This window comes from Cydia fagiglandana, chromosome 13 (assembly GCF_963556715.1).
Source record: "Cydia fagiglandana chromosome 13, ilCydFagi1.1, whole genome shotgun sequence".
Lineage (NCBI taxonomy): Eukaryota > Metazoa > Arthropoda > Insecta > Lepidoptera > Tortricidae > Cydia > Cydia fagiglandana.
This window is the reverse complement of record NC_085944.1, coordinates 4,856,348-4,884,286: the sequence shown is the minus strand read 5'-3', so window position 1 is coordinate 4,884,286 and position 27,939 is coordinate 4,856,348. Positions and strand designations below refer to the sequence as shown.

The window sequence follows — 27,939 nt, the reverse complement described above, 5'->3', positions numbered from 1 at the left end:
CTTATCTCTTATTTACACAACTGCAAAAGTTAGTCATGCTAGTTACAGTTGTATTGTTTCGTTTATTTTTCAATATTTTGTTAAGTAATTGCCATAACAAAAGTTTTTAATTCATTTACTGCCACACAGAGAACCTAATTTTGAAGACTTTTTCCGTTATGTAAGTCACCGAGCAATTGCATGATTTTCGTGAAACACTTTTAATGAACGATTTAAGTTTAAAATGATGATAGAACACCACTCTTTTTCTCACAAGATTCACCACACATTGAAATGTCGTAATGTGGTTTTAAATTATACCTATCATCATCATCATCATCATCTCAGCCATAAGACGTCCACTGCTGAACATAGGCCTCCCCCTTGGACCTCCATACGTGCCGGTTGGAAGCGACCCGCATCCAGCGTCTTCCGGCGACCTTAACAAGATCGTCTGTCCATCTTGTGGGTGGACGTCCTACGCTGCGCTTGCTAGTCCGTGGTCTCCACTCGAGCACTTTTCGACCCCATCGGCCATCTTCTCTGCGTGCAATGTGGCCTGCCCATTGCCACTTCAGCTTGCTAATCCGGTGGGTTATGTCGGTGACTTTAGTTCGTCTACGGATCTCCTCATTTCTGATTCGATCACGTAGAGAAACTCCGAGCATAGCCCTCTCCATAGCTCGTTGAGCGACTTTGAGTTTTGAGATGAGGCCGATAGTGAAAGACCACGTTTCGGAGCCGTAACTCATCACTGGTAACACACATTGTTTAAAGACTTTCGTCTTGAGGCACTGAGGTATGTCGGACGAAAAGACATTACGTAGTTTCCCGAACGCTGCCCAACCGAGTTGGATTCGGCGGTTGACCTCTTTCTCGAAGTTGGACCTACCTAATTGGACTACTTGTCCTAGGTAGAATTATACCTATGCCTGATATAAATTATGACTGAAAAATGATAAAGCGTTCAAGCGCTATGGAACACATAATGCACAAGCACAAAATAGATAAGTACAGAAGTCAATCACATGTATGTACTTTACTTTTCATACCTACGCTCGGCGGTCGCTCTAGGGTTGCGATTGTTGCGAACTATGACTTATGCACAAAAAACTATCGTGGGAGTGGCACTCGTATCTATCGTATCGTATCTCGTATTTAGTTGTTTGATTTATTGTTGAGGATGAAACGGGAAGAATGGAAATATAAATTAATAATAACATTAATAACTCAAATAGGTATTTTAATTTTAATGTCATTTTTATATTACAAATTTGCCACAGAAAATATCTTGCGATGATTCCGAGATTGGCGAAATACACGATTATTATATTTTAAGTGTAATAAATTCGCATTCTCATGTACAATGTAATAAATTCGCATACGCATTCTCTCTGAAACCATTGGTAGCTTAAAAAACGACAATTCACCGTTTAATGTTGAATTTAAACAACCGTCCACTGTACAGTTATAATAACTTTTTGTTTTGTTTCTCCATTATTGCACAAAAAAGTTCACAGACGCGTGTCTCAAGCGGATGGCACTCGCGCTCGCACTGGTCCCAACTGGTCCGAGATATCGTGTCCGTGAGCAGTGTCTATGTGTGCGTTGCTCGAGCGCGCATTGTATGTAGGTTGATTTCTGTACCTATCTGTTTTGTGGCACAAGTCAGCATCTTAGCCATACCCTTTCTTATGTAGCCATCTCTCCACAGCATTCCACTTGTGCCGCGAGATCCTACGTCTCACGAAACTCATTGTGGACTCCCACGTCCAATACCGACTGAACAACGTGGACTCGTTCCAACTGGCCGACGGTCTGCAGTACATCTTCGCACACGTCGGCCAGCTCACCGGCATGTACAGATACAAGTACAAGCTCATGAGGCAGATCAGGATGTGCAAGGATCTGAAGCATCTCATCTACTACAGATTCAATACGGTATGTGCTCCACTCCTATCATTGATAGAAACTTCTCATCTTCTTCTTCTCATAGACTCTCACGCGTTTCATCTAAATCAGATACAAGTACAAGGTAATGACGTCATGAGGCAGATCAGGATGTGCTTTGAAAGTTCAGTGCAAATCTCATACCAGCGCTTATGAATTAACCTATACATGTATAGTTAGATGTCCGAACGTTTTTATCGATATAATATTATTATTTTATTACCGATTACCGTTGCGCATGGACACGCACAACCCAGAGGGGTAGTAAGTGCGTTGCTGGCTTTTGAGAATGAGAGTATGCTCCTGAAGGTTTTAAGGTCGTATCGGTCCGGAAATTCGGCGGCGACAGTACCTGATACCAGTTCCTATTGGTTAAATTTCTTTAGAATAAACATATTATTATATAATATAGCATAGTACTAGATATAAGATTGTATTTAAGTATGTTACCTGTTAACAAATATTCCATCGGCGTCACAGTTATCTGACCAGTTTTGAACTTTGTTGCAATGAGATAAAGCCTAACGACTGCTCGGGTAAGTGTACTGCCGATAGTACCTACTTATACCTTACACAGTAGATTAAGGAAGATTGTTGAGTGTTACCGTTCGCCAACAAACTGTCATGCAGTTTGGCGAAAAAATATGTGTAATGGATTAATGTGTATTTTTTATTGAGTTAATAAATTAAAAAAAAATATTCCAAAGTTTACTATGCGACACAGGATATTTCTGGAGAAATGCACAGTTGAGGACTGCAAACCGTCTATGTGATGAAGATAGAAAGACTATCAGATCAAACATCTTATAAAAAATCTATCCTATCTATGTTTTATTAAGTATACTTTCTGTTTAATAATAGGGCCCGGTATCGAAAGGTCCCGGCTGCGGCATCTGGGCGCCCGGCTGGCGCGTGTGGCTGTTCTTCATGAGAGGAATCACGCCGCTGCTGGAGCGCTGGCTCGGAAACTTGCTCTCGAGGCAGTTCGAAGGACGACACTCCAAAGGTATGAGTAGGATAAGTTGAAATACTGTTTCAGCTGAAAAACAACTCACGAAAAATAACAATGGTCGTGCGTTACCCACCATTCAATGTATGCTATCTGTCGTTCACGCAATACTCAATCAAATCCCTTGTGATCCACACCAGTTGTCAGGCCACCTTATTCCGATTCAAACCAAATTTCCGTGAGATTCAGACATCATCATCATTCTCTTGCGCTTGTCCCATTCACTTGGGGTCGGCGCAGCATGTCTTTCTCTTCCACACCTCTCTGTCGCCCGTCATTCAGACAAAGATATTAAAACGGTCACTCACGTTTTTAACCCCCTAAATTGTTGGACATGTTTCGCTTACCTAACTTATAAGTTCATACCTAGGAGCACTATTGAGAATCATGTAAGCTGGTCAGCCAACGCGAATGCCTCTCAATAAATCCTCGTCGCGGCCACGGACATATACTATCATCTGTATAGTGTCAGTACTATTTTATCAATACAAGTTTTCTTATCCTAGTTCTCTGCTCCCAAAGTCTAAACCTAATTTAATGACGCAGGTGTTGCAAAGACCGTGACGAAGCAGCGCGTCGAGTCCCACTTCGACCTCGAGCTGCGAGCGTCCGTGATGCACGACATCGTCGACATGATGCCTGAAGGCATCAAGCAGAACAAGGCCAGGACTATCTTGCAGCATCTGTCTGAAGCCTGGAGGTGCTGGAAGGCCAATATTCCGTGGAAGGTTAGTCAATTGACATGATGTGTAATAGCATATTACATACCTAGGCAGTAAAGTAAGAAATGTCTCAGATGACAGAATTGCCATCCGAGGCTAAGCCGAGGTCGACATCTGAGGCTTTCTTATTTACTGCCCGAGGTGTGTATGCTATTTTTCTGTTCGACGGAGCCGGAAAGCAACAACTTCGTTTAGACCAGCGTGCCGAAAGTTAACGCTTTCCGCACGGAGAACAGAAAACTGATAAAACTTTCCAGTTGGTTTCTGTGGTGTACCAAGATTCAAATTACCATCTGCTAATACAAAGACCAAAATCAAAGGCAAGCATTTTTATTAGAGACCTAAATGACACACATTAGGTTGTTGCACCAAAGGGCCAACTTTACATTACGTATATTTTGCACAGGTCCCCGGACTGCCGACGCCGATCGAGAACATGATTCTCCGCTACGTGAAAATGAAGGCCGACTGGTGGACAAACACGGCCCACTATAACCGCGAGCGTATCCGCCGCGGCGCCACTGTCGACAAGACAGTGTGCAAGAAGAACCTGGGCCGACTCACCAGGCTGTACCTCAAGGCTGAGCAGGAGAGACAACACAACTATCTCAAGGTAACTTATTACTTACTCTGACGACTCTGATTGTAAGGTAATGGCTGATTGATGTACGAGCGCGGCGGATGGCTTATATTAATCCAAAGGGTGAATAGCAAAGGCAATATTAGAAGTTTTACACTTTTATTGTGAGGAAACACCTTATTAAATTTAAATAATTAAATCGGCATTATTGTGTACAAAGCAGGTAAAAACCGTATAAATACACGTCCGGGGAAAAAAATGCGATTTACGCCGAATGTCCATATAAATAAAACAATTTTTTTTCACCTAGGACGGTCCCTACATCTCTCCCGAAGAAGCCGTAGCTATCTACACAACCACAGTCCACTGGCTGGAGTCCCGTCGCTTCGCGCCCATTCCATTCCCTCCGCTGTCGTACAAGCACGACACGAAGCTGCTCATTCTCGCCCTTGAGCGACTCAAGGAGGCCTACAGTGTCAAGTCCAGACTCAATCAGAGTCAGAGGGAAGAGTTGGGGCTTATTGAGCAGGCGTACGATAATCCTCACGAGGCGCTATCAAGAATCAAGCGTCATTTGTTGACGCAGAGGACATTCAGAGAGGTATGTTTTACTTTTTAATGTCGTTTAGTAACATGGTTTTGTGTTCCTTTCGCTGGCTTTGATCTTGATATTGTAGTGCACAATTTTATTGAAATTTATCCGTAACTTTATATTTTGTTTTATAACTTATTTTCGTTATTAACAATTGGGATGTTTCATTTACTTAAAATAAATTATTTCACATTGTGCATGCACCAGATAATTATTAGAAAAAACATAGATAACAGTTATTTTAAAACACAATTTATGTTTAATAAATCGGATTGAAATATAAAAAGTAGACGAGTTGACCGTGATGTCACTATACGCGTTTTCATATAAATTCCATATTAGCAAATCGTTTTGACAGCTCTAAAATTAGCTGATTTGAGTAGTAGGAAAGTACCCAATTCTTGTTAGCTGCCGTTCTCATTTAGGATGCTATCGGGAAATGAGTCTTCATGTCTCTACAATATTTAACTAGTAACATTGTACAGGTGGGTATCGAGTTCATGGACCTATACTCCCACCTGGTGCCTGTGTACGACGTGGAGCCCCTGGAGAAGATCACGGACGCGTACCTGGACCAGTACCTGTGGTACGAGGCGGACAAGCGGCGCCTGCTGCCGCCGTGGGTCAAGCCCGCCGACACCGAGCCCTCGCCGCTGCTCGTCTACAAGTGGTGCCAAGGTCAGTTATTGAATTTACGTTTAACTCAAAGACAATAATTGTATTGGTATCACATCATGAAGAGTGCAATACGAGACGTCGTGTTTAGACACGAAGCTTGCTAATGCATCTGACCTTTTCCTTACTTCTATGCAATTTTGTTGCCTCTCTCATTGCAATTATCAATTTTTAGTATTGTTTCGATTATATTGTATTATTGTTATTAGTGAAATAAATTCATCTAAACCTCTGTTAAACCTCTGAGCGCCAACGTCTTATAGAGAAGGTTTTTCTAAAAAATATATCACTTTTCATGCATTGTATGGCGACTCTGGGCCTAGGGCACAAAATCTGTGTAGGACGCTTGGCAATCAAAGGGACACAGAAAACATAAACATGTTCTTAACAATTAGCTATTACACACTAATTCTATTAAAGCAGAAGAGACAGAAGCACGAAGAACGAAGACATAAGCGATTGCCCAAAGTGTGTGTTGTGGCAAAGGAGATCATGGTTGTACCATCCCCTTGTTACAAACCTCACTTTGGTTGGTTGCACTATCAACAGCATCAAGATAAGAAGACGCCTTATGCTTTTGAAGAAAATTTACCACAGTATGTTCGTATGATTTTTTAATTAAGAGCGTACTCCCATCTTAAAGGCCGGCAACGCGCTTGCAACTCTTCTGGTGTTGCGGGTGTCCATGGGCGGCGGTAATCGCTTACCACCAGGTGATCCGTCTGCTCGTTTGCCTCCTATTTCATAAAAAAAAATTTAAATAGTTTACTTAAACTGTTTATATCCAGTGCGCTTGTGTGAGTAGTTCGGGCAGCCAGAAGTCGGTTAAGCAGTTAAGGCAGAGATGCTAAATATCCATGTTAACATTTTTGTGATTACTGTACTTTGCGTGTCTTGTGTTCATCGTTAGCTTGCAAAAGCTGACCTGTGTATCTATTTATGCTATTTAACTAAAAAAAATCGAAATTTTGACACAAAATTGCATTCTAGGCATCAACAATCTCCAAGACGTGTGGGAAGTGGGCGAAGGGGAATGCAACGTGCTTCTAGAGTCTCGCTTCGAGAAGCTTTACGAGAAGATCGACTTGACGCTGCTCAATCGTCTGCTCCGTCTGATCGTGGACCACAACATCGCTGACTACATGACTGCTAAGAACAACGTCGTCATTAACTACAAGGTGAGATATACTCATACTCAGGGAGTCTCGCTTCGAGAAGCTGTATGAGGAGATCGACTTGACGTTGCTCAATCGTCTGCTCCGTCTCATCGTGGACCACAACATCGCTGACTACATGACTGCTAAGAACAACGTCGTCATTAACTACAAGGTGGGATATACTCATACTCAGGGAGTCTCGCTTCGAGAAGCTGTATGAGGAGATCGACTTGACGTTGCTCAATCATCTGCTCCGTCTGATCGTGGACCACAACATCGCTGACTACATGAGTGCTAAGAACAACGTCGTCATTAACTACAAGGTAAGTGATACTCATTCGGGGGAGTAAATAAATCTAGGACAAATATGTATTGGATTTGTGTTTGTTGATTATACCACCAGTATATCGAAAAAATTACCAAATTACAGTCAAGTCAATAACGTGTGGTATAACTAACAGAGTTTCACGTATACCTATTGTATGTACGTAAGTGCTAGTAAGGACAATTTTGAGACATTTATGGCAGTTTTTTTCCTATTTTATTAGCCTTATAAATCCTCATACGAAACTAGTTTTAAAAGAAGTTTGAAATCGTAGGCGTCCAACGGGAGTTTACCTTACTCGTTTTCGTCTACAAGCAGTACATTTTTACATGATGAATCGCGTAGGGGTCCTGAAACCAGAGAGTCCCTGTGCTCTGGGGGCGGCCCGAGACGGCGGACGTGCTGATCGCCCGTACCGTCGCTCTGCCCGTCCGACAATACGCTATCTGACCACACCAACAACAAAACACTTCTATCTACATTTTCGTGTATTAACCAGCTTTGTTTTCCTAGGACATGAACCATACGAATTCCTACGGTATAATCCGAGGCCTGCAGTTCGCGTCGTTCATAGTGCAGTACTACGGGCTTGTGCTGGACCTGCTAGTGCTGGGTCTGCAGCGTTCTAGTGAGATGGCCGGCCCACCGCAGCTGCCGAACGACTTCCTGTCGTTCCAGGACCGGCAGACGGAGACGGCGCACCCGATCAGGCTGTACTGCCGATATGTCGACAGGATCCACATTTACTTCAGGTCTGTGTCATATTTAATTACACAATCGGGTCTACCTCTACTGCAATATATATTCATTGTTTTTACCTTTAATTCCGATTCGTTTGTGTAATTAAATATGTGTACAATACGCGAGAGTTTAAAATGTTTGTGTCATGTTAACACGATGTTCACACAACTTTAAAATGTATTGTAATAGGTAAAACTGGGATGGAAGATCGCAGTGTTAAAAGTAACAGTGGACCGACGTCTTTGATGTTTGCGTTAATGCCGACACCGCACAAGAACATAGTGGGGTTGTCACAGTCTTTTACACAACTTCCCAAAATAATATGTGACAATAATAAGGCACGGTAGCCCTGTAAGTAGTACCGATCTATTAACAATGGCGATGTATGCAGTTCGGGTGCGCGAGACCCACCACTCGCCTCTCGCACCCCAAACGATTGCCCTATCTAGACGGCCTCGTCGAATGACTATTATTTAAAATAAACGAATGGTTGTTTTCTGTAGGTTCACAGCAGAAGAAGCTCGCGACCTGATCCAGAGATATCTGACCGAGCACCCTGATCCTAACAACGAGAACATCGTCGGCTACAACAACAAGAAGTGCTGGCCGCGCGACGCTCGCATGCGGCTCATGAAACACGACGTCAATCTGTAAGAATATCTGCTATATTACAAGTTTTTTGTGTATTCTGACTAAGGACTTGTGTACCGATAGACCCCACATGCTGCATGTGGCCTCAAAATTTATAGAAATTCAGCAACACATTCACAGCACAGCGTTCTAAACGAATGTTGCTGCGAAGCACACGGCGTCAACCAGAGACCAATTTCTGAGACTTTATTTCCTCCTACGCTAATATCCGTCGAGTGTACAAACTCTTAACTCTCCATCGGTGAACCTTATTCCAAAAGGCATAAGGTCCACCGATGGACAATTAACGATGTGGGCGATGGTACGAATGTTTTATGGGACATCTAAAGTTAAAAGCTGAAGTGAAGAGACGTCAACACCCTCACCAATGACCAATATTCATAATTTTTACACTATGTTTTAAACTTTCACTCTTGTCATGGTGGTTGAAGTATTATACTTTAACTTTATTATTATCATAGAATAAATTTATTCCTACTCTCTAATCCTCATTTATTGTCAACAGTGGCAGAGCAGTGTTCTGGGACATAAAGAATCGCCTGCCCCGCTCAGTGACCACCATCCAATGGGAGAACAGCTTTGTCTCAGTTTACTCCAAGGACAACCCCAATTTGCTGTTCAACATGGCTGGATTTGAGTGCAGGATACTGCCTAAAGTAAGTTGATATGAACCTTGTTATATACGGCATAAGGTCTATTTTTAAATGATGAACCGCGTAGGGGTCCTGAAACCAGAGAGTCCCTGTGCTCTGGGGGCGGTCCGAGACGGCGGACGCGCTGATCGCCCGTACCGTCGCTCTGCCCGCCTGACAATACGCTATCTGATCTTACCATTAAAATGACACCCCAACATAGCTTCTACTCTTTTACTAATAAAGCCTAATTTCCAGTGCCGTAGTCAAAACGAAGAGCTATCGCATCGCGACGGCGTGTGGAATCTCCAGAATGAGGTTACAAAGGAACGTACAGCGCAGTGTTACCTCCGCGTGGATGACGAGTCGCTAGCGCGGTTCCATAACAGAGTCCGACAGATCCTCATGGCTTCTGGCTCCACTACTTTCACGAAGATTGTTAATAAATGGAACACGGCGCTTATTGGTAAGGGTTTTTTGCGTGCTTTGCAGACCGAGCCCAGCGGTCACTGCTTAAATTCAAAACTACTGAAACAAATCGCCATCTTCTTGGCGTTGTCTCCGTATTTTTATTTCAGGTCACTTGGGGACCCTGGGATCTGCTCGGCAACCTAATCTTAAGATTTGCAGATACATTACAACATTTTTTTACAAATGCGACTGCCATTTGACGGAGTCCTGTTTACGACTTTATCCTTCACCGAAAAGCGATTGGTAGACCGTCAAATACTATTTCAAATAAATGAATAGATAAAACTAAAATAACAAGATACTACCACAAATTTAGATCATACCGCTTGTTGATATCGATATGGGTTTTATGAGATTATATCATTTATTAGTTTTATTACAGGCGTTAAAACCAAATTTAATAATTTTAGTGTGAATATGTAATTCGTTCTCAGGTCTCATGACGTATTTCCGCGAAGCCGTAGTCAACACCCAGGAGCTGCTAGACCTGCTAGTCAAATGCGAGAACAAGATCCAGACCCGCATCAAGATCGGGCTCAACTCCAAAATGCCCTCGCGCTTCCCGCCCGTCGTGTTCTACACACCTAAAGAGCTAGGCGGCCTCGGCATGTTATCTATGGGGCACGTTTTGATTCCACAGGTAAGACTTACACTTTAAAATGCAGGTTATACACAAAATTCATAACTCCTCTTTTTTGTCGATCTGTATTTAGTCAAAATAATTAATTATTAAAAAATAATTAAAATTCAGGCAAAATAATAAAAGGCCCCATTTCGGTCCGTGTAGTATAGGTATAGATAATTTCTAATTTTTCTCTTATGGCGTTCTGCCTTATTATACAACCGACAAAGTGATAGCTAGTGCGCATCGTAGCTGGATTATTGTCTTGGGCTTGATTTTTGTATTATCCACACACGTACACAATACAGGTCTTTCTTGTTATGTATAAAACTGGGAAATCTTTTATGAAAGTTTCAATGTGGTGTAGTTGCATTTTGACCATTTCAAAGAATGGGGTCCCAAATTAAAGTTGGGGCCTACACAAACTGGAACACAAGACTTAACTGTTCACTAGTATATTAGGTCATAATTTAAATCGAAAAAGCAGAACAATCTATTTCAATGTTAATTTCGTTCACAGTCTGACCTTCGCTGGTCAAAGCAAACCGACGTGGGCATCACCCACTTCCGCTCAGGCATGTCCCATGACGAGGATCAACTGATCCCCAACTTGTACCGCTACATCCAGCCGTGGGAGGCCGAGTTTGTGGATTCACAGCGCGTGTGGGCCGAGTACGCGCTCAAGCGGCAGGAGGCCAACGCTCAGAACCGGTTAGTTATGTCAATACTAGTGCTCTATAGCACAGTTTCTCTAGGCAGCTTTCTGTCTATGGGGATTAGCTGATCTCACAACTTGTACCGCTACATGCCGCCGTGGGAGGCCGACTTTGTGGACTCACAGCGCGTATGGGCCGAGTACGCGCTCAAGCGGCAGGAGGCCAATGCTCAGAACCGGTTAGTTATGTCAATATGTTAGTGCACTCCTATAAAGCGCATAAACGAAAAATCCTGTCATATGCAATAACATGTACTATTCTCGCATAGAAACAGTTGTGTAAGTTCCATAAGCTTAGAACTAAACAAATAGCTACTACAAAGTACATGTTATGTGCTATCAGCTAAATGTTTGCGATATTGTATATAAATTTTATATTTCTTTGTGTAGACGACTGACGCTAGAAGACTTGGAAGACTCCTGGGACAGGGGTATCCCTCGTATCAACACGCTCTTCCAGAAAGATCGCCACACGCTCGCCTATGATAAGGGCTGGAGAATCCGAACTGAATTCAAACAATACCAGGTGAGAACAGCTTCAAATGACCCATATAACAATATAACGATTCATTTTTAATGTTCATAATAGATTATATACAAGATGTTGCTTGAAAATTGTTGTCTTAGAAGTATCAGAAGAACAAGGGCTTTTTTATCATGTTCTATGACAGGGGTGTCCAAAATGTATGACCCGAGTATCACAGCCAGACCTCTTTCATTTTCGCAAGACAGATTGTATGAAATGTGTTACTTCTTGCGGGTCAAATAGGCACTCTCGCCAGAGCAAAAAAATCTTTGGATGCTTGATTATCGTTTAGCAAACAATAAGTGGTTTTTGTACAGGTCTTGAAACAGAATCCGTTCTGGTGGACGCACCAGCGGCACGACGGCAAGCTGTGGAACCTGAACAACTACCGCACCGACATGATCCAGGCGCTCGGCGGTGTGGAAGGCATCCTCGAGCACACGCTCTTCAAGGGCACATACTTCCCCACGTGGGAGGGTCTCTTCTGGTGAGTACTGCGTCACTCGGTCCTTAAACAAGCTGTGGGCCCTTAACAACTACCGCATCCACATGATTCAGGCGCTCTTTTGAGTGCAATATGTAAGAAGTTATCAAAATAGACAATTTAAAGACCGTTACACACACCAGTTTTTCCGTTGGCTGTGGACCATTGGTTCCGGCGCCATAAAACACATTTGATACGTACTCTTTTCATTTGAGCAACACAATTAGCCGTGTTGCTCAAATGAAACAGAAAAACTTTTATGATATGCAGGTTCTGGTAATCTGGTAAAAAAGATAATGGAAAGTGGTCTCCTCTCACAAAACGTGACTAGTTAATCAACTTCGACATCGAAGTGCCCTTTTGACTTACTTAATAATTAATCTGAATTTCTGAAGCTCAAATATATTTATCATAATGAGATGCAGTATTAGGATTTTTTTATACTGTTTCATAATCTAGTTGTGTGTGTACAGGGAGAAGGCATCAGGCTTCGAAGAGTCGATGAAGTACAAGAAGCTAACGAACGCCCAGCGCTCCGGTTTGAACCAGATCCCCAACCGTCGCTTCACGCTCTGGTGGTCCCCCACCATCAACCGAGCCAACGTCTACGTCGGTTTCCAGGTAAACATTATGAACATATCTGTATGCCGTCACGCAAAATAGGCGCTAGTCATCGAGTTGCGGAAACGTCCGTGCTGCAATACATTACATATCTGTATTTGTTTCCGAAAGAATATTACGATTTTCAAACACAATATGTCACACGGAAGTTTTTTTTTATACCTACAATCGAATTTTTTAAGTATTCTAAATTGCTTTTGTTGCAAAATTGTTTTTAAAATCATCTTTCAAGGCATTTCTAAGTCTATCAAAGTAGTAACTTGTCTCGGCTACTTTATATTTAGGTATTAGAAATAGCAAATGCTTCCAGTTAAACTAAACTACATTACTTTAACCTTGAAAGTTGAGATTTGATATGATGAACCGCGTAGGGGTCCTGAAACCAGAGAGTCCCTGTGCTCTGGGGGCGGTCCGAGACGGCGGACGCGCTGATCGCCGGTACCGTCGCTCTGCCCGCCTGACAATACGCTATCTGATCGGAGAACATCACCAACTTTTTTCCATATAATTAACCACATACAGTTTTAACAAAGTCTTTTGGTGACAGGTGCAACTGGATTTGACTGGCATTTTCATGCACGGCAAGATTCCGACGCTCAAGATTTCGCTGATCCAGATCTTCAGAGCTCACTTGTGGCAGAAAGTACACGAGTCGATCGTCATGGACTTGTGTCAAGTAAGTCCTAAATAATCGAATTTAAACTGTTGTGAGACATACTAACATTGAATAATTTTACGGTTTAGACTCACCTGTTTTTAGTCACTCGCGCGACATGTTTACAACAATCATCAAACAAGTGAGTCTAAACCGTAAAATTATTCAAAGTCCCAAAATACTACAGTTGTATTACCATCTAGAGCGCTTATACTGTGGTGTGGTATTCCATCTGTCTATTGGTTCAATGTGTATTGCGTCTCACATTCTCTGGACAAAGAAATTGGACAGGTAGAATACCACTCTAATAAGCGTTTTGTACAATAAGTTGTATTGATTTGTCATTTTATTGTTTCTTATATACAATTTTAGGGGTCAGAAGTTTATTTAGGCTTATAAATGAATGAATTTCTTTCATTAGGTATTCGATCAAGAGCTCGACGCGCTGGAAATTGAGACTGTCCAGAAGGAAACCATCCATCCTCGTAAATCGTACAAGATGAACTCGTCGTGCGCCGACATTCTGCTGTTCTCCGCCTACAAGTGGAACGTGTCCCGGCCCTCACTCCTCGCTGATACCAAGTAAGTTGAGGCTTAATTTAATTAGGGCCACTTGCACCATTCACTAACCCGGGGTTAACCGGTTAAACCTGGAGTTACCATGGTTACCAGTATAATTTGACACTGGATTACCAGTTTAACCGGTTAATCCCGGGTTAGTGGGATGGTGCAAGTGGTGCTTAGAGGTAGTAATCTCGGTACATACTGACTAAAGGCTAGGTCACATCGGAAGCCTATGCACTCGTCTCCGACTCTCTACGTAGTGGCGTTGCGTGCCGCATCCTTTACGAGTACTTACGCGAAGCAAGTGATGTACAGCCGACGTCAAAAATAGGCTTACACTTTTGCACCTTTGTAATAACTAGTAATATACTATCTATCTATCTATCTATCTATAATAAGGCAAAAAGTGCAAACATATCTTTGTCGTCGACTATACTGTGAAGAGAGCTGGAACGCTTTGCGTATTTATTTTCGAGATGAAATATTCGAACGATGTCTGTGAAAGTTTAATGTAGAGAGGCCAGGATGACGAGGATTTTTGTGCAGATATTGTGATAACTACGCCCTGGGCAATTTACGGCGGGTTGATCTTATTTTTTCCTCCAAAATGATCCTTACCGATTCTAATTATCCATCAGAGACACCATGGACAACACGACCACGCAGAAGTACTGGCTGGACATCCAGCTGCGCTGGGGCGACTACGACTCGCACGACATCGAGCGGTACGCGCGCGCCAAGTTCCTGGACTACACCACCGACAACATGTCCATCTACCCCTCGCCCACCGGCCTGCTCATCGCCATCGACCTGGCCTACAACTTGCACAGGTGACGCTCACATTTATGGCTCATTTAGACAATGGGAGAACTCGCATGCGAGTTTCATTACATTGCGCGTTTTGATCGGTCGTTTGAATTGGACTTAACCAACAGTCCGCAATCTAACTAAAATCGCATGCGAGTTCGCGCGCCGTCTAAATCAGCCCTTAAAGGATAGCAAGTCGCAAGTTTCGCGACGTCAGTGTGTAAACAGACGTCCGACTATCGAATGTAATGTGAATGTGATGTGTGTTGATGTAATGTGGGGCTTTTTAAAGTTAGAACAAAGGTTGTCAAAAAGAAATAAGGAAATTGTATTGCCCCGTGAAGCGAATCGGTCTATGAGGACGTGCTTCGCACGCGTGCGTGTTTCGAGCTAGGCAGGTGTCCACAGACCAAGCTGGTACGCTAACGAGAATCCATATTACAATTTTCTTACATACTAGTTTTGTGTTCCACCTCCAATATTAGATCAAATTTGCATTTGCGTTTCACATTTTGCTTGATGAGAGAGTGGAGTCAAATATTGGACAGGTGAAATATCCTTAGCATGCTCTAGTCGAAGCCTATATTATATTATGTTAGCCACATCAATCTTATTGTTTGTAATTAAAAAAATAGTCTGTCCATTAAATCTCTTGATTGATCAGCTTTACTCATCTGCACATAATTCCCCAGCGCCTACGGCAACTGGTTCCCTGGCTGCAAGCCTCTCATCCAGCAGGCCATGGCCAAGATCATGAAGGCGAACCCCGCGCTGTACGTGCTCCGCGAGCGCATCCGCAAGGCGCTGCAGCTCTACTCCTCGGAGCCCACGGAGCCCTACCTCTCCAGCCAGAACTACGGCGAGCTGTTCTCCAACCAGATCATTTGGTAAGTAACTAAAAGTCGCGCACGAAGGGTTCCGTACCATTACGCAAAAAAGGGAGCCCCACTTAAATATTTATTATATCTGTTTTTAGTATTTGTTGTTATGGCGGCAACAAAAATACATCATCTGTGAAAATTTCAACTGTAGCTATCACGGTTCATGAGATACAGGCTGCTGACAGACAGATGGACAGTGGAGTCATTTTAATAGGCTCCCGATTTACCCTTTGGGTACTGAAATCCTAAAAATGAAGCAGTACAGGCCAAGGTGATGTTCTATTTTAATAATTCTATGAGAACACGGCACTCAGTCTAATGACAGTAAAGTTCCGGTAATACTCATTGCTGTGACAATATGATAGTTTGATCAAACAGTATACATGTGTGGCTTAAATACATGCTACAGTTTCGAATTATATATTTTATAGTTGAATATCCCAGATTCGATTTCTAACATCATTTTTAATATACAGGTTCGTGGACGACACCAACGTGTACCGCGTGACGATCCACAAGACGTTCGAGGGTAACTTGACCACGAAGCCGATCAACGGCGCCATCTTCATCTTCAACCCTCGCACCGGGCAGCTGTTCCTCAAGATCATCCACACCAGCGTGTGGGCCGGGCAGAAGCGTCTCGGACAGGTAAATCTAACCGCTAGGCTGTTCCTGTTGTCCGTACTGGCCGCGTAGCCAAGATGCCAATCCCTAACGCTCCGTAGCAATCGAAACGCAACTGTCACTGTCACACTAATGTGGAAGAGTGATAGAGATACATAATGCTTTTCGTTGTCGAAGCGATAGCGATTGTAACCTTGGCTAGGCGGCCTGATTATGAAGTCTAGTCTGGACAACATATAACCACAAGACGTTCGAGGGTAACTTGACCACGAAGCCCATAAACGGCGCCATCTTCATCTTCAACCCTCGCACTGGGCAGCTGTTCCTCAAGATCATCCACACCAGCGTGTGGGCCGGGCAGAAGCGTCTCGGACAGGTAAATCTAACCGCTAGGCTGTTCCTATTGTCCATACTGATTTTGAAGTCTCGTCTGGGCAACTTATAACCACACGATGTTCGAGGGTAACTTGACCACGAAGCCGATCAATGGGGCCATCTTCATCTTCAACCCTCGCACCGGGCAGCTGTTCCTCAAGATCATCCACACCAGCGTGTGGGCCGGGCAGAAGCGTCTCGGACAGGTAAATCTAACCGCTAGACTGTTCCTGTTGTCTGTACTGATTATGAAGTCTAGTCTGGGCAAGTTATAAAGTCCATCAATGTAGATATCTTCCATTTCTCCAGTCAGATATCCGAAACCGGTCTTACCAACTTCGTATATTAGTTTTCAGTACTATTATGACTCAAAGTTCACCAATGGTCACAATTAACTTATTTGTAACGGGCACAGCAGATTTTTGGACAAGCTGTAGATAATAGCCATAATTATCTCCTTCCATGTAAACCAACGAGTCAGCTAGTCTGCTTTTATTTATAATCAAATTTTTGTCCAGCTCGCCAAATGGAAGACCGCCGAGGAAGTGGCGGCTTTGATTCGTTCGCTGCCAGTGGAGGAGCAGCCTAAACAGATCATTGTTACGAGGAAGGGAATGTTGGATCCCCTTGAGGTTTGTTTCTCGCATATGCTATAAAGGTATCCTAAGTCACCTGCAATAGTTATGTATGTAATAGGTAACTTTCACAACGTAGGCCGCAAAAATATTCGACACGATCTTGTTCGTAGCGCCATAGGAGCGCGTCACATATTTTTGGAGCCTTCAACGCGTTGAATGTTCTGTCACCACGGAAACTTCACACAATTCATCCAAGCTCCCTGTTGCGTTGTATATGTCACTTCATGATCTAAATCAAAAACTTGAACTTGTTATTATACTTCATGCCAATAAATAGGCCTTGTTGGGCCTAGTTACTATTATGTATATTAATAAATATTAGTTATATTTCGATTATTTGCACAGGTCCACTTGCTGGACTTCCCCAACATCGTGATCAAGGGTTCGGAGCTGCAGCTACCATTCCAGGCGTGCCTCAAGGTGGAGAAGTTCGGGGACCTGATCCTCAAGGCCACCGAGCCGCAGATGGTGCTCTTCAACCTGTACGACGACTGGCTCAAGACTATCTCATCCTACACGGTTAGTGACACAACCTGGCCACTTGCTGGTCTTCCCCAACATCGTGATCAAGGGCTCGGAGCTGCAGCTACCATTCCAGGCGTGCCTCAAGGTGGAGAAGTTCGGGGACCTGATCCTCAAGGCCACCGAGCCGCAGATGGTGCTCTTCAACCTGTACGACGACTGGCTCAAGACTATCTCCTCCTACACGGTTAGTGACACAACCAGGCCACTTGCTGGTCTTCCCGAACATCGTGATCAAGGGCTCGGAGCTGCAGCTGCCGTTCCAGGCGTGCCTCAAGGTGGAGAAGTTCGGGGACCTGATCCTCAAGGCCACCGAGCCGCAGATGGTGCTCTTCAACCTGTACGACGACTGGCTCAAGACTATCTCCTCCTACACGGTTAGTGACACAACCTGACCACTTGCTGGCCTTCCCCAACATCGTGATCAAGGGTTCGGAGCTGCAGCTACCATTCGAGGCGTGCCTCAAGGTGGAGAAGTTCGGGGACCTGATCCTCAAGGCCACCGAGCCGCAGATGGTGCTCTTCAACCTGTACGACGACTGGCTCAAGACTATCTCCTCCTACACGGTTAGTGACACAACCTGACCACTTGCTGGCCTTCCCCAACATCGTGATCAAGGGTACGGAGCTGCAGCTACCATTCCAGGCGTGCCTCAAGGTGGAGAAGTTCGGGGACCTGATCCTCAAGGCCACCGAGCCGCAGATGGTGCTCTTCAACCTGTACGACGACTGGCTCAAGACTTTCTCATCCTACACGGTTAGTGACACAACCAGGCCACTTGCTGGTCTTCCCGAACATCGTGATCAAGGGCTCGGAGCTGCAGCTGCCGTTCCAGGCGTGCCTCAAGGTGGAGAAGTTCGGGGACCTGATCCTCAAGGCCACCGAGCCGCAGATGGTGCTCTTCAACCTGTACGACGACTGGCTCAAGACTATCTCCTCCTACACGGTTAGTGACACAACCTGACCACTTGCTGGCCTTCCCCAACATCGTGATCAAGGGTTCGGAGCTGCAGCTACCATTCGAGGCGTGCCTCAAGGTGGAGAAGTTCGGGGACCTGATCCTCAAGGCCACCGAGCCGCAGATGGTGCTCTTCAACCTGTACGACGACTGGCTCAAGACCATCTCCTCCTACACGGTTAGTTTTATTGTATAAACTTTTTGAAATTAGATTACACTTTGAATAAGTTTGACACAAAATACCTATATTTTAATACAAATAAAGTTACCATTTTAAAATAAAATTGTATATAGAGGTAAATAAGGAAACAGTTATTATAAAACCACAATCAATTACAAAATAACAATTATCACAAAATATGAATCTGTTTATTTAGAATGCGTACATGAGTTTAGGTCTAAAACTTTTTTGAAATAAAAAGGGAAGTCGAACGCCTTTTAAATCATAATCTTTTCAATTCAATCTGATGAAATTGTACGTGATACTGTTCCGTAGGGAAAGGCTCTAAGACAACAAGCTCTTACAAGCTCGCCCTGGCAGATTTTCTGGCAGTGCAAAGACATAAAAATTACGAGTACGTGTGTATAATGTGTTGTAATTGATACAGGCGTTCAGTCGTCTGATCCTGATCCTGCGAGCGCTGCACGTGAACACGGAGCGCACCAAGGTGCTGCTGAAGCCGGACAAGAGCACGCTCACGGAGCCGCACCACATCTGGCCCACGCTCGCCGACGACGACTGGGTCAAGGTCGAGGTGCAGCTCAAGGACCTCATCCTGGCCGACTACGGCAAGAAGAACAAGTGAGCACGAAGCCATTTACATTATCATATCACAACAATAGGCAATATTCAGCCGTCAGATCCTGATTCTGAACCTAAATCCTTTCTTTTTGACGTTTTGTAAAAAATGGCTAAGCAAGATTTGATTCCGGGCACAGATGGGAATAAGTTCAGCATTCATATGAATCGTTCCCATCTGTCTCCGCCTCATGTATGGCGGCGGTCAGGTAGGGTAGAAACAAACGGCAATACACCTTGATTCCTACAACACTACTTGTATTTCTTTGTATTATGGATTAGTTTGATTCAAATTAGTATAAACCTTGATATTGTCGATCCTCTCACTTGCGGCCCACGAGCCTCCCCTGGCTATTTTGTACGTAATATTGATAAACTGCAGTATCTGGTAAAGTCATAAATATCGACAAAGTGCGGCCCGCGTCAACTTCTATGTGGCCCTTGGCTGCTGAAAGGTTGCCGACCGCTGCCTTACAATACTAAGTAGTCGTGAAACATAAAGGTGCCTCGAAGATCTAGCGAGTGCGCCACAAGAGAACGCCTGCCTCTACTGGACGCTTAAGAAACAAGATATATTTGATACTATAGATGGGGAACAAATCTTACTTCCATACCTAACCAACCTTAATAAAACACTTTAAACTCGCGCGTTTTGTAAACATATTTAATTACACAAACCGGTCTACCGCGATATAATTTCATTGTTTTTACCTTAAATTCAGACGTTACAGCTGAATTGCACCAGCTGTGGTAACGGAAAGACTCCAACCAACCTAACCAACCTTTATTTCCAGTGTAAACGTGGCCTCGCTGACGCAGTCCGAGATCCGCGACATCATCCTCGGCATGGAGATCTCGGCGCCGTCAGCGCAGCGGCAGCAGATCGCCGAGATCGAGAAGCAGAGCAAGGAGCAGAGCCAGCTCACGGCCACCACCACGCGCACCGTCAACAAACACGGCGACGAGATCATCACCTCCACCACCAGCAACTACGAGTCGCAGACCTTCAGGTGTGTGCCTTACTTAACGCTCCTTTTGATGTTGGCTGAGAGGTAGCAGAGGTTGTATCGGTGATTTTTTTTATTCCAGCAGTCCAAACCGAATAGTTCCCCTCTATTTCTATTTTCTACTATACCTACTGCTGCAGGACGCAGAATTACAGAGAAAGTCGTTTTGTCAGTAATGTTGTACGGCAGACATTCGGCGGTTATCGACGTGTTAACGACACCATGATGCAAAAAATGGACACATGATGGTCCATCATTTCAAGTATCGTTATTAAAGAGACACAGCACTACCATAAGAAAAACCTTGCTCAAGTTCTTTGTTTCCGTTATAGACCTATTAAATAAAAATCTCTCGCCTGTAGTGATCTACAACGACTCATGCGTAGTGTTACACCCGTATCCTTAGAACTGATTAAGACGGCGCGCGAACTCGTATGCGATTTTAGTTACATTGAGGACTATTGGGTACATCCAATTCAGCCGACCAATCAAATAACACAATGTAATGAAACTCGCATGCGAGTTCTCGCACCGCCGTCTAAATAAGCCTATAGTCACCTCAACTAAATATGACTTAGTCCGTTACACATATGTTAAACTTGTATTCCGTTTCAGCTCAAAGACCGAATGGCGTGTACGAGCCATCTCTGCCACGAACTTGCATCTCCGCACGAATCACATCTACGTCAGCTCCGACGACATCAAGGAGAGCGGATACACATACATCCTACCTAAGAATTTGCTCAAGAAATTCGTGACCATCTCGGATTTGAGAGCACAGGTAATTGTCTCATTTATTCAAATAGTTACATATAAGATACATATTAAACTAAATTAATAACTAGCTTAAATCTAAAATAGGCCCTTGAGGCATTGTACCAAGGATGCTGGCGACATTTCCTCGCTGTAATGGTGATGCGTTGTGCGAACTAGCCGCCAGCTCTTCAGTCACCGGTTACGTTCAACCAGACGCTTCGCGATTTGTGCGCGCTGGGACCCCATGGACCTAGAGTTTCTACTCCAAGGATGTATCTGAAAGTGTTTCAACATTTTGTAGTAATTTTAAAAAGCCAATATATTTTGGTAATGAGCTAATAAGTGCAATAACTTTTTATTTTATCAGATAGCGTGCTATCTCTACGGGACATCACCCCCCGACAATCCCATGGTCCGCGAGGTGCACTGCGCAGTACTGCCTCCACAGTGGGGTACACATCAACAGGTACAATCAGAGACAAACGATTTTTTTCTATAACTTCTATAAATTATCTTTTATATACAATACCTGTGTCGATATCGTACAAGTAATGCATACAAGTAGTTAGCGTTAGCGACCGTTTCGCGTGACAGGCGCTATTGCAGCGCGCTCGCCAGGCCAGGATGAACCAAGAAAACTTACTTATAAGATATTTTTTAAAACAGTGACTTTTTGATCATTTGCTTCAGTTGTAGCAAAGAGAATTTAGACAAGAAGAATACTGTCAAAGTAAATTATGTAGTCAGTACATTTACTGCCGTTTTTCGACACAAATGATTAACACTTTTAGAACGCCATTTCACTTTGATCCCTATGTTTTCACTGATATGTGTTAAATTTGTTACATGTCAAAAAGCATCGCCATCTACTCGATGATAGGCCAAGGGTATTGTGCTATCTTTTCGAGCGATGGCGCCATACCTTTGGCCTACTCTCGACTAGATGGCGATACTTTTTGACATTTAACAAATTTACCACATATCAGTGAAAAAATAAGGATCAGCAAAGTCAAACGGCGTTCTAAAAGTGTTAATCATTTATTTATTAATTTATATTGTATGCGTGTATCCCCGCAGGTGCACCTCCCTCGACAGCTGCCGAAGCACCCGCAGCTGGCGCACCTACAGCCGCTGGGCTGGATGCACACACAACCCAACGAGCTGCCGCAGCTCTCGCCGCAGGTAACCTTAACCTCAACACTTTACAACTATAGTTTCCTTCGACTAGGGCTTATTAACCCTTATCTTGGCATTGTAACACCCGTGATAAATGGAACTTTTAAAAATCTAGCAGGTTCACTTAAACCTAACAAATCATTCTGCCATCAATATGTCGATCTACCCTCCTTTCTTATAGAAAAAAATAATGGACACAAGTGTCATTTTAAATTAATTAGTAATAATCAACATGGCGCCACGGAAATAACAGATTTCGGTTCACACTGGAAATTTGCATTTATTTCTTAGATTAGTATATATTTTTCCATAATCTACATTTTGATGCATTTACTATCTGTTAGTGCATAAATATTTACAATGCGTTCGAATTTAAAAACATGTAATACACAAAACCTTACATGAAACTGAACTGTATTATATTTGATACATTGCCAAGAACTCAGAAATGTACATATCGAAATGATTGTATTACATTTAATACATTGCCAAGTTGTCTTCAAAATAGTTTTATATGTTTTATTTTATTTTTTATATTTCTGGGGTTACAAAACATGTTTCAAGTATTTAAAATTAGTTATCGTATTATTTAGTCATTGAACTTTGATTTTTTTATAGTACTAGATGTTATTTAACTGTATATTCGTACGCTGTAGCATTATTGCTACACCGTAGCCCGTAGCACAGAAAAATATGTGTATGGCAAAAAATGTCCCCAAAGTAAAAAAAATATTTTTTTTCTTGACTTTTATTTATTTGTTTACTTCCATATTTTACTCAAGTCTTTGAAACTTTACGGGATCAAATTTTCCGCCCATATGATCAGGTATTCGTAGATATAATTTATTTTTAGAGGTGTAATACTCATCTGATGCTTTAGATTGCGCTTAATTAGCAAAAAATTATAATTTATGTTGCATTACATGTTTTATTTTTATTAAAATCCACGTTTTTTAAAAAGTAGGTAACTATTTTGTCGAGGGATTGGCACTGTATCAAATGTGATACATATGATTTTTCGAAACTGGAAAATCTTGGATTTTTTCTCTTATTTTTTAATAGTCTAGTATGCTCAATAGGTGACAAAAAACCAAAAAAATGTTTATATTTAAGATATTTTGAGCCTTGCCAAGTTAAGGGTTAACCCTTTGAACGCCAGACCTATCATGTGCGCATCATGTCGGAATGCACGAAGGTTTGATGTTGGCTGTAGCCGCTCGCGGTCAGTTGCTATCTTTGTATGCTTGGAAACATACTCGTCATGCGTTGTGTTGCGTATGATAAGTATATTTCCAAGCATACAAATTTCAGGGTTCAGATTACATAAGGCATTGCATACGTTGCGTACGTGAGTTGTCCCTGCCTTTATAAGTGAGATACGACTCATTTCTTTACCATGTATGCATTATCAAAGCACTGTAAAATATTGTAAATAGGGCAAGGTAATATTTTAATTATTAGTAGCTTGCGGTGATTAATTTCCCGATGCATTACCCAGTTCTTTTGAATACCACATTATCCTTAATGAATTCATAATAAAGTTTCCGACTTGCAAAGTCCCGCGATTAATAACATCTTAACAAGTACTTAAATGAATAATAATTTGGAAAAAAAGTTCGCATACTTATCACTTTGATATATGATTTTTTTTCTAGGATTTGAAATAAGTCCGCAAATGTAAGCATGTGATTCTAAATCATAGATGCGGTAAACCATCAATTGTGTAATTAATAATGAGTATTGTAAAGATTTGTAACTGACCATATAGGTTTCATACAATAAAAACTGATATATACTAATCATGCACAAGATTAAATAGTTGGCAGTTGGAATGTCAACTATAAATTTGTATTTTACGGCTTGGAACTAGCCACTTGCAGCCGAAGGAGATAATATTATGCTACAACAAAAAAAACCGGGCAAGTGCGAGTCGGACTCGCGCACGAAGGGTTCCGTACCATAATGCAAAAAAAAAAACAAAAAAAAAGCAAAAAGAAAACGGTCACCCATCCAAGTACTGACCCCTCCCGACGTTGCTTAACTTTGGTCAAAAATCACGTTTGTTGTATGGGAGCCCCATTTAAATCTTTATTTTATTCTGTTTTTAGTATTTGTTGTTACAGCGGCAACAGAAATACATCATCTGTGAAAATTTCAACTGTCTAGCTATCACGGTTCGTGAGATACAGCCTGGTGACAGACGGACGGACGGACGGACGGACGGACGGACAGCGAAGTCTTAGTAATAGGGTCCCGTTTCCTTTGGGTACGGAACCCTAATTAGTAATAGGGTCCCGTTTTACCCTTTGGGTACGGAACCCTAAAAATGAGCAGCAGTACATTTACATTCTATCACGCAGTAGTCTAAAACTTCATTTGTGCCATTTAAGACTTCAATGATTTTGAAATAAAAGTGTACGTTCTTTCCATAGGACATCACGACACACGCCAAAATAATGTCAGAAAACCAGTCTTGGGACGGCGAGAAGACGATAATAATAACGTGCTCGTTCACGCCCGGCTCCTGCTCGCTGACTGCGTACAAGCTGACGCCGTCGGGCTACGAGTGGGGCGCGCGCAACACGGACCGCGGGAACAACCCCAAGGGCTACCTGCCCAGCCACTACGAGCGCGTGCAGATGCTGCTCTCCGACCGGTTCCTCGGCTACTTCATGGTGCCCTCGCAGGGCAGCTGGAATTACAACTTCATGGGTGAGTGCTTGCCTGTATAGCCTCGTGCCGCCCAATGTACATTAGGAAGAACACTCAGTTTCGGTGCAATGTCAGCCTTAATTAAAAACAAAGTAGGTAGCATTTCATTTGTCTCGTAAAATCTTCAAACAAATGAAATTCAACCCAATTGAAAATACAACAAGATTCTAACTTCCTTGCCTATAATTTTGTATAGTGGGCGGCACGAGGATAAAGACCGTGCGTCTTGAAGTGTCTGCCATCTCGGGACCAGCCGGCCTTGCCAAGGTGACAATCGCTATCGCTTCGACAACGAACGGCTTTGTGTCTCTCTATCACTCTTCCATATTAGTGCGCCAGTAACACTTGCGTTTCGATCGCTACAGAGCGTACAGCGTAAGCGATTGCCACGTTGGCTACGCGGCCTGAATCGAAAGCGAAAACAATTCACGCTTCTAAGCAGATGTTGCTTCACGCTGGCTTACTTAAATCTGAATAGGGACCTTCTGTGCTGCCGTTCACAGTTCATGCACGCTGCATATACAGTGCTTTATCCAAAAGGGACAGTGAGGAGAATCAAACACAAAGATTGTATATAACTGAGTTTGTTTTAGAAAACTAAAATCATCGTTTTGGTATCTGAAAAAAGCTGCAGTAATAGATAATCAAAATAATATAGTTTATTTCTACCTATATTTAAATTTAAATCTAGACATAACTTCAACAGGATAAATAAATAATAAATCTGCAGCTTATTATTTCTAACATCATTTGCGTAATGGTGCTAAACGGACGGAAAACCGCTCAAATTGATAAGCTATGTTCTATTTACCCCATTCATTGTATGTATATAACATTTAATATTGTAACAACCGACGTTACAGTTGGCGTGCAGTTCCTATACAAATTGTAGTCTGTATTGTCTGTAGGGGACCCATTACAATAATTAACGCACCTTTGAGGATTAGCGTGCAATTTAATGTTTTCTAAGGTGTCATAACCGAATCTTACTGAACTGAAAAGCCCTTCTGATAAATTAGACATAATAAAAGTATACATTGGGAAACCCTCGTGTAGTACAGTCGCCATCAGATATATTGGAGCAGCCAAGGTGTTCACAAATATCTGAACACGCCTCTATTGTCAAGGCATTAGAGTGCGCGTTCAGATATTGTGAACACCTTGGCCGCTCCGATATATCTGATGGCGACTGTACATAACATAATAGTTGGTAGAATAATGAATGTTTCCCGGCAGGCGTGCGACATGAGCCCAACATGAAGTACGGCGTGCAGCTGGGCAACCCTCGCGAGTTCTACCACGAGGTGCACCGGCCCGCGCACTTCATGAACTTCGCCGCCATGGAGGACCAGGCCGCGCCGCTGCTCGCCGCCGACCGAGAGGACCACTTCGCATAACTCACACCATCACCCCCACACACTAACACTACCTCAAATTGATGAAACTAGAAAGTCTATAACTCTGTATCTTTATAGTTCGTTTTTTTAGCATTAGAAATTAGGTAAACAATCTTGATGGGTCTTTTAATTGAAAAACACATTTTAAAAATAAGTTACGGCAAATATGTAACAATTATGAATCAAATACGATCATTTATATACTTCTGCTTTTATAAGTAATAGTTTTTGAATTTTAAAAAGCGTTTTTCAATTAAAAGACATGTCAAGATCGCTTACCTTCTTGCAAGTTCTTTCTAATACTAAAAAAAACGAACTATAGGTAAATAAATAATTTGTACACGCAGCAGAAGTTGCTGAGCGGGCGAGGTGTTCAAAATTTACTTGACACGCTCTTATTCTCTTAACAACAAAGTCGCCTCAAGATCATTTTGAATTCCTCGCTCGTCTAACAACTTCTGCTGCTGACTGTAGGTACAGGGATAACTTGATTTTATTGGACGTAACGAAATGAAAAATATTCGAATTCCAAACAAAAGAACATGTCGGTATTTGTGGTATTATAAACAGCTAATAGTGAATTGCCGGAAAATATACACATTATTGTAATATAACAAATGCTTGGTCCTAAACATATACAATAATAGTTTCTAATACCGGTTGAAATGTGATGTGGACGAATGATGTTGACTTGTAAGCATTTTGCTAATAAGGATAATAAATGGAATAATTTCGTAATTAATGATTTTTATTTATCTAACTACACATGACGATCCTTTTTCCTCTATGTTAAAACTTAGGGTCGTTCAAGGTCAGCAAACCGTGGTTCCCAATAATTTAACCTTTTGGACGCCAATGACCGATATATCCGCACCGCAGGTCCAACGCCAAAAACTGATGAGTGCATATGCATAAAGTTCAATTTTAGTTTTGACACTTCGGTGACGTCCGATTCGCCGTCGGCATAAGTCGCAAACCTCCTGCGGAGGACATACGAGGTTTACGACTTTAAGTATTGCTGTCCAAGGTAGCAATTAGTAATTTCCTTGAAATGGAGTTACGAGGTTAGCCGACGTGACAGCTTTTGTATTTGACACGGCGCGGCGTCGAAAAGGTTAAAGGGTTTTGAACCTCTTATGATACCAAACTAACTAGTTAAGATACCTAATAGTATCTGTTTACCTATATTATTATATTAGGTATCTACTTGAATATTCAATTCTTCACTTATGTATCTGATGATGATGAGCATGATCGTACCTACTCACTAGATGAGTAATATTATGCAGGAAAGTGTTAATTGTTTACTTGAATTTAATAAGTATTAGGTACAATAATAATTATTAATCATACTGTGACGTGGCGTTAATGCCTATTAAGGGTAAGACAGAATTTACAGTTCAAACTACAAAAATATATAAATAAAATTGCTGAATATTTCGGCTAGTCTTTACTTAATGTCTAAAAAGTCTAGAACAATGCCACTGTGTGTGGTTATTGACTACCGAAAGCTTGTCACTATTATTGTAAGAAAGGAAAAACATCCTTAGGTATATGCCATTAGGTATGGATTATTTTAGAAAGACCCGTACGGGTTAACATCATACATAAATGA

General features: G+C 42.4%; 1 protein-coding gene across 1 annotated transcript in view; it reads left to right on the top strand.

Annotated features, from left to right (window-relative positions):
• LOC134670053 (pre-mRNA-processing-splicing factor 8) overlaps positions 1-27,062 on the top strand; it is a 33,326-nt gene extending 6,264 nt beyond the window's left edge. The window contains exons 7-36 of the mRNA XM_063527718.1: positions 1,694-1,920; positions 2,791-2,935; positions 3,485-3,666; positions 4,067-4,273; positions 4,551-4,841; positions 5,318-5,510; positions 6,498-6,685; positions 7,503-7,741; positions 8,234-8,380; positions 8,887-9,037; positions 9,272-9,479; positions 9,919-10,124; positions 10,627-10,817; positions 11,212-11,347; positions 11,665-11,834; positions 12,305-12,452; positions 13,000-13,128; positions 13,529-13,689; positions 14,310-14,501; positions 15,171-15,365; positions 15,836-16,007; positions 16,877-16,990; positions 17,342-17,515; positions 19,086-19,279; positions 20,071-20,286; positions 20,899-21,064; positions 21,407-21,505; positions 22,117-22,221; positions 24,648-24,927; positions 26,164-27,062. Of these exons, the coding sequence (XP_063383788.1) occupies positions 1,694-1,920; positions 2,791-2,935; positions 3,485-3,666; positions 4,067-4,273; positions 4,551-4,841; positions 5,318-5,510; positions 6,498-6,685; positions 7,503-7,741; positions 8,234-8,380; positions 8,887-9,037; positions 9,272-9,479; positions 9,919-10,124; positions 10,627-10,817; positions 11,212-11,347; positions 11,665-11,834; positions 12,305-12,452; positions 13,000-13,128; positions 13,529-13,689; positions 14,310-14,501; positions 15,171-15,365; positions 15,836-16,007; positions 16,877-16,990; positions 17,342-17,515; positions 19,086-19,279; positions 20,071-20,286; positions 20,899-21,064; positions 21,407-21,505; positions 22,117-22,221; positions 24,648-24,927; positions 26,164-26,324 (5,387 nt within the window). The 3' untranslated portion in view covers positions 26,325-27,062. The remainder of the gene's footprint in view (positions 1-1,693; positions 1,921-2,790; positions 2,936-3,484; positions 3,667-4,066; positions 4,274-4,550; positions 4,842-5,317; positions 5,511-6,497; positions 6,686-7,502; positions 7,742-8,233; positions 8,381-8,886; positions 9,038-9,271; positions 9,480-9,918; positions 10,125-10,626; positions 10,818-11,211; positions 11,348-11,664; positions 11,835-12,304; positions 12,453-12,999; positions 13,129-13,528; positions 13,690-14,309; positions 14,502-15,170; positions 15,366-15,835; positions 16,008-16,876; positions 16,991-17,341; positions 17,516-19,085; positions 19,280-20,070; positions 20,287-20,898; positions 21,065-21,406; positions 21,506-22,116; positions 22,222-24,647; positions 24,928-26,163) is intronic.
• Positions 27,063-27,939: the final 877 nt, after the last annotated feature.